Below are 6,349 nucleotides of genomic sequence, written 5' to 3' on the forward strand. Positions count from 1 at the left end.
AGGGGCACGTGTAAGTCTAGGCTGTCATATGGTGAGGCCTAGAGTCTTGTTGGGCCATTCTTGCTGAGCTCTGCTGGTGTCGGCCTGGGCCTCGGTCATACAGTTCCCCCACTGCCATCCTCTGAGTACTTTCTCACCCTCTGATGACTGTTGCTAAGATCCATGCTTTATTAAAGGTTCACAATGGTAACTTTTGAACTCTGTCATTCCTTCTGCTTCTTTTCTTTTATTTTTTTTTTTTTGAGATGGAGTCTTACTCTGTCACCCAGGCTGGAGAGCAGTAGCATGATCTTGGCTCACTGCAACCTCCACCTCCCGGGTTCAAGTGATTCTCCTGCCTCGGCCTCCTGAGTAGCTGGGATTACAGATGCGTGCCACCATGCCTGATTCATTTTTGTATTTTTAGTAGAGATGGGGTTTCACCATGTTGGTCAGGCTGGTCTCAAACTCCTGACCCCATGATCCACCCACCCTGGTCTCCCAAAGTGCTGGGATTACAGGCGTGAGTCACTGCACCCAGCCTCCTTCTGCATTTTTTAGCTATAATCTTTCTATATATAAAAAATAACTTCCCTTCATCAACGATTTGGTCTCCCTAAAATAAATTTTGTGTAGAAAAAAAGGATAAGCACATAATTCTTTTCTCTTACTTATCAAGCCTTAGAGTAAGGAGTTGGTGCTTGAGCAACCTCCAGTGCTGACCAATGGGAGGTGTGTGTGTTTGTGCTTTTAAGCCTGAGTTTCAGCCAACTGCAGCCATTTAATACACGAGTCAGACAGATCTGAGTTGAAATCCTAACACCAACATTTTCTGGCACTGTGACCTTAGGCAAGTTACTTAATTTCTCTGAGTCTTGGTAAATTGTAAAAGGGAGTTAATGAAACCCATCCCACAGGGATGTGGGTTGGATGCACTGTGCCAGCACATATGATCCACCTAGCCCAGTGCCTGGCACACAGTAAGTGCTCAGTAAAGAACAGCTGTGTGGGATCTTACTGTCATTATTGACAAGTAAGCCTCTAGCGTGTAATTTATGCCTGTGCTTGGTATTGGGTTTCAAGACCTTGCAATTCTGTGGCAGGAAGTAAGACATTCAACAGCACATTCAAATCGAGGAACAGAATGAGGGGAAGTACAGCCCTGCCCGGGGGTTCTTATAGGGGCCAGGAGTGGGGAGGGGGACGAGAAAATCAGTGGAATTGTTTTTGTTAGTATATTTTTAGGGGGGTAGGGTCGCTTTTAAAGAGTCAGATAACTTTGTGCGTTCCTCAGGCACAGAAACTGAGGGCTAGAGCAGATCTACCAGCAGAGAGGAACAACGTTCTGAATCCAGACCCTAAACATTGCTAAACATCTAGGAAATGAACCTAGAACTGGAAATGAAGAGGCCCCTGCTGCCCACCTCCTGTGTGACAAGACCCAACCTCAGAGTCCACACTTGGGACAGCAACCTGGGGAATGGGGGGCGCTGTTCACAGCAACTCTGCACCTTCAAAGATTATCAGCTGCTCAGATTGGCCTTAGAAGGCGTGAAGAACATGAGACCTTTACACAAAGAAAACTAATGCTGGGTGTTTCACTTGCTGTTGCCACGCTGCTCTTGGCTCCATTCCTCCATCTGCAGCAAACTCGGGGTAAGAGATGGAGCCACTAATTACACATGCTTAAGCAGGCCTAATTTTAAGTAAACATATTATACATAGTCAATAGAAATGTGTTCAGTCATGCTAATGAACACAGAGAAAGTACACAGTACTTTACTAAAACAAACAGTCTTCCTGTTTTTCAGTGCTATATGGATTACAGCAAACTATATTTTAAATGGATTACAGGAGTCTCCTGTTTTTGGCTGACTTTATAAAATCAGGGCCTTGAATGCTCTCAAATGATACAGAGCTGACCATAAGGCTTATATGGTCAGCTTGGGCTCCTCTGTCCCCTAGGTAAAGCCTCCAGGAAATGTTGCTAGAACCAGAAATGAAGAGGCTCCCTGCTGTCCACCCTCCTGTGTGACAAGGCACCTGGCACTGGGCCCAGGACCGATCTCAGAGTCCACACTTGGGGCAGCAACCTGTGCACTCCCAGTCACAGCGAAGAAACTTCCCAACCAAGACCCCTGGGCCCCACAGCAGCTGGTCCCCAAGTCCAGACAGGACAGAGCCTCAGTGAACTGGTCCAAATAACTGAGAGGAAAATGCAGAATGGAAAACCCGTTGCGGCTCCACAGCACATCAATATAGAGACATTTGAAGTCAACTCACTGTCAAAAAATGAAAACCAATGCAAATTTTAAAACTGTGAAAAACACAGGGGAAAAGGAGGAAAGTGATCTAAGTCTTTGAGAAGACTGTAGATCCTAAGCAGAGGAGATAACACAAATGGCCAACAAGCACATAAAAAGATGCTCAACGTCATTTGCCATCAGACAAGGGCAAACAGAAAGCACAAGAAGACTCCATTTCATACCCACTAAGATGCCTGGAATCAAAAAGACAGACAATAACAAAGTGCTGGTGAAGATGAGGAGGAATTGGAATCTACGGACACTGCTGGTGGGAATAAAAAACGGTGCAGCTCCTTTGAAATATCATTTGGTAGTTCCTCAAAAATATCAAGTTACCATGTGACCCAGCAATTCCATGACTAGGTAGATACCCAACAGAAACGAAAACATAAGCCCACACAAAAACTTGTACACGAATGTTCATAGCAGCCTCATTCCTAACAGCCAAAAAGTACGAACAACCCAGATATCCATCAGTTGAATGGATAACCAAAATGTGGTATATCCGTATGTTATATTATTTGGCAATAAGAAGTAACGAAGTAATGATCTATCCTGCAACATGGGCCAACCTTGAAAACATTGTGCTAAGAGAGAGAAGCTGGTCACAAAAGACCACACACTGTATGATTCCATTCATATGAAATGTCCAGAATAGGCAAATCTATATAGAAAGTAGATCAGTGGTTGCCTAGGGCTGGTGGGGAGTGGGGAGGTGAGGGTTGGAGAGAAATAAGGGAGTGATTGCTGAGGGGTACAGGGGTGACATCCTGACAATGGGTTTGGGGTGACATAATGTGCACTAATGGTTGCACAGCTCTGCCTTTACTAAAGGTCACTGAACTGTGCATGTTCAATGGGTGAATTGCATGGTATGTGAGTTATATCTTAATTTTTTAAAACCCTATACATTCATATAAAACATATCTGTAAAGTGTGCTTATACACATGCTCTTCCAGTGTGGTGCTGTGGTTAAAAGTGTAGCTGGAGTAAGACGTATGTGAGCATTCTAGTTATTCCTCCAGTTCCAGACGCGTGACCTTGGCTAAGTTCTTTAATCCCTAAGGGGTGAGTGTGCTTCATTTTTCTCATATCTGAAATGGGTATAATAATGCCCGCCTCATAAGAGGGGTCTTCTGAAGATTAAATGAAATCAGGGAGGTAAAGCATTTATCACAGGGGTGAGCATACAGTAAATGCATACTAAGTATCAGCTCTTATGATTATCAGGTAATACATAAAATCATAAATGACAAAAAGCAATCTAATGTCTAAACGTGAAGAGACCACCACGAAAATAAAAATATGCTATACAACGGGGTCTGCTGGTTTCATGAAAATAATAGTTAGGTGGGATCTGCGTAGAGACAGAAACTCTGGTTCATATCATATGAAGAGCCAGCAAGAAAACAGCAAAAAATAGTGGGACCAACATGGGCTAATTATGAGAGAATAAAGTATGAGACAGAAAATGAGACAGAGAGTTTAATAAACAAACCCTGAGTCATAATGGAAGGATTCTCTGTATTTGTTTTGTATTCACTACTTCACTGTTGTAGATATCATAAAGTTGGCTGACCAGTGATTAAAAACGAAACAAGGTAAGTTAAATTACACCAAAACAAGGAAGCCGAATCACCCGGAGGTTTTCCAGCACCATTTAATAACTCATGTGTGGGTCAAAAAGCTCCAAGGGCTCCAGCACCCTGAAGACGCTGCCGATTCCTCAGTGATTCACTTCTGCTTGGACCTTCTCAGTGGTCAGAATATTCAGTCCAATTCGAACCTATGAATTTTAATTTGCAGTCTTTTTGATTCTCACTTTTCTTGTTTGCTCTATGGGCCCCAAATGGGCACATTATTGGCTCTGTGTTCTCTGGGCGTCTTTTGATTGTTTTCTTTCTGCTTCCTTCGGCGTCTTGTGCCAAGCTTGGCTTCAGCAACACCAGAGGAAGGACTAAAGACAAACTATATCCAGTTTCACTATTCCGTTCCCCAGTGAGTCCATTCAGCAGGGAGCACCATTCTAAAAGAAAGGGACGTTCTGCTCATTTACATGCTGCTACCCAGAATACTCTGCAAACTCCTTGGAGAACCCAGCCAGGCACACATTAAAAGCAGCAGGGTTTGTTCATGGGCATGCAGTAAGACCTCCGAAAATGTTTCTGAAGAAAAATGCACATTAAAAAAACACCTAGAAATATATCTGGAGGAAGAAAACCCTCATTGTAATGAGTGCTACTAAAGGATGACTCACGTGTGTCCACTGTCTCCTGAATTGGGATGAAGCCCACAGGCAGTGTGTCCTTGATGTCAATGAGCTTCATATCTACTAACACGTTCCCCAGATGACTCTTGGGAAGAAAGAAAAGAGATACAGACTATTAATCTGAACACGCCTGTGGTGGGTTTGCCATTTTGGCTTCAAGATGCATATTTAACACAATGACTCGTGCAGCTTTATGACAGCAGGTTAATTAGAGTAGGTGACACTTAATGTTCCCCAGTGGTTACACACGGACTCGTGTGGCCCCCGGGAAGGAGTTTTATCTGCAGAACCTCAAAGCCACTCACTCAGACACAGCCTTGGTGAGGCAGGAGCAACCCAGGAGATGCTTTAGACATAACCCAGCAGAGGGCAGCTGTGCACACACGTCCCGGGACCAGGCTGCCACTCAGCCCTGAGCATCAGATCTCAAGGCCAGGAGGTTTTAGGAAGAGCAAATTCCTGAGGCACTCGTAGGGCAGAACTGCATCTAAACCTAATAGGGAACCAAGCACACTCCTAAGTGATCATCAGTCTGCATACGGACACACATTTCAGTTGCTAGATACATTTTACAAAATCCCCAAAATCATAAACTAACACAGAGTGAAAGTCCTGCTGCCTCAATATTACACGTCTTCTAAAATGACACGCACAAGGGCCTCCTAAAGTTTCTATTTAGTGGTAGTATATGGGGTCCACAGTGCGCAGTTTCTGTAACTGGTGTACAAATATCTTTCAAAGACAGTACACATTCTGTAATTGCGAGAGAGAATTCTTTGCAAACACGCCGGCACTTGCAGCTCGCATTTCAAGCTGGAAATGAGCTCTAAATATATCTACCCTACAACTTAAATATGTGGGGGCACTTTGGAGATTTCATTAAAATCTTCAGAGTAATTTGCAGCTTGGTTCCCCCTCTCTAGTCAGAGCCAGTTAAGGAAAGAATGATGGGCTCAAATCCCAAATCTCTCCTGTTAGGATACTAGCAATGCACTCCACGTGCCCATTTTGCAGAAGTGCCTCATCCCCAAAGCCCCGTGTGAGCATGCTCTCCGTTTACTTGTTCAGCATCCTTGGACAAGCATCTAGTTGGTCAACCATCACTCTGCCCTGGACAGCAACTTCTGAGGCTGTTGTTCCATCTTGCTTAGAGAAGAAGGGCTGCTACCTCCATCTCTGCACTTGGGAGCCAAGATCCCACCTCCACCTGCACTGTGCCATGTCTCTGAAAGCCAAGCAGGGAGTTCTTATCATCTAAACTGTGTGTGTTCCCTCTTGGCACTCTCTTTTTCCCTCCCTATCAATTTGTGGGGTTATTTTCTTAATATCTGTCTTGCTTCTAGAGTTTAAGAACCATGAAGACCAAAACTATCTGTGTTCCTACTATAAATACAAGCCTAGCATGGATTTTGCCACACAACAGGTGCTCAGTAATTACTTGCTGAATAAATTAATTTCAGGTGCACATTTTTCAACCGGGCCACTCAGAGTCAGAAATCAAACTGGAGTCCGGGTGCTGTTGCTCACGCCTGTAATCCCAACACTTTGGGAGGCCAAAGTGGGCGGGTAGCTTGAGTTCAGGAGTTTGAGACAAGCCTGGGAAATATGGCAAAACCCCATCTCTGCAAATTAAAAAAATTGACTGGGTGTGGTGGCACTCATGCATGTTGTCCCAGCTACTCAGGAAACTGAAGTAGGAGGATTGTTGGAGCCTGGGAGGTTGAGGCTGCAGTGAGCCAAGATCATGTCACTGTACTTCAGCTTGGGCAACAGAGTGAGACACTGTCTCAAAAA

The 6,349-nt window shown here is 44.3% G+C and overlaps 1 protein-coding gene across 1 annotated transcript in view; it reads right to left on the reverse strand.

Moving 5' to 3' along the window:
* MVB12B (multivesicular body subunit 12B) overlaps window positions 1-6,349 on the reverse strand; it is a 171,881-nt gene that overhangs the window by 115,374 nt on the left and 50,158 nt on the right. Inside the window, exon 4 of the mRNA XM_011931374.1 lies at window positions 4,544-4,640. Within this exon, the coding sequence (XP_011786764.1) occupies window positions 4,544-4,640 (97 nt within the window). The remainder of the gene's footprint in view (window positions 1-4,543; window positions 4,641-6,349) is intronic.

This window comes from Colobus angolensis, unplaced genomic scaffold (genome assembly GCF_000951035.1).
Source record: "Colobus angolensis palliatus isolate OR3802 unplaced genomic scaffold, Cang.pa_1.0 Scaffold9, whole genome shotgun sequence".
Taxonomy (NCBI): Eukaryota; Metazoa; Chordata; class Mammalia; order Primates; family Cercopithecidae; genus Colobus; species Colobus angolensis.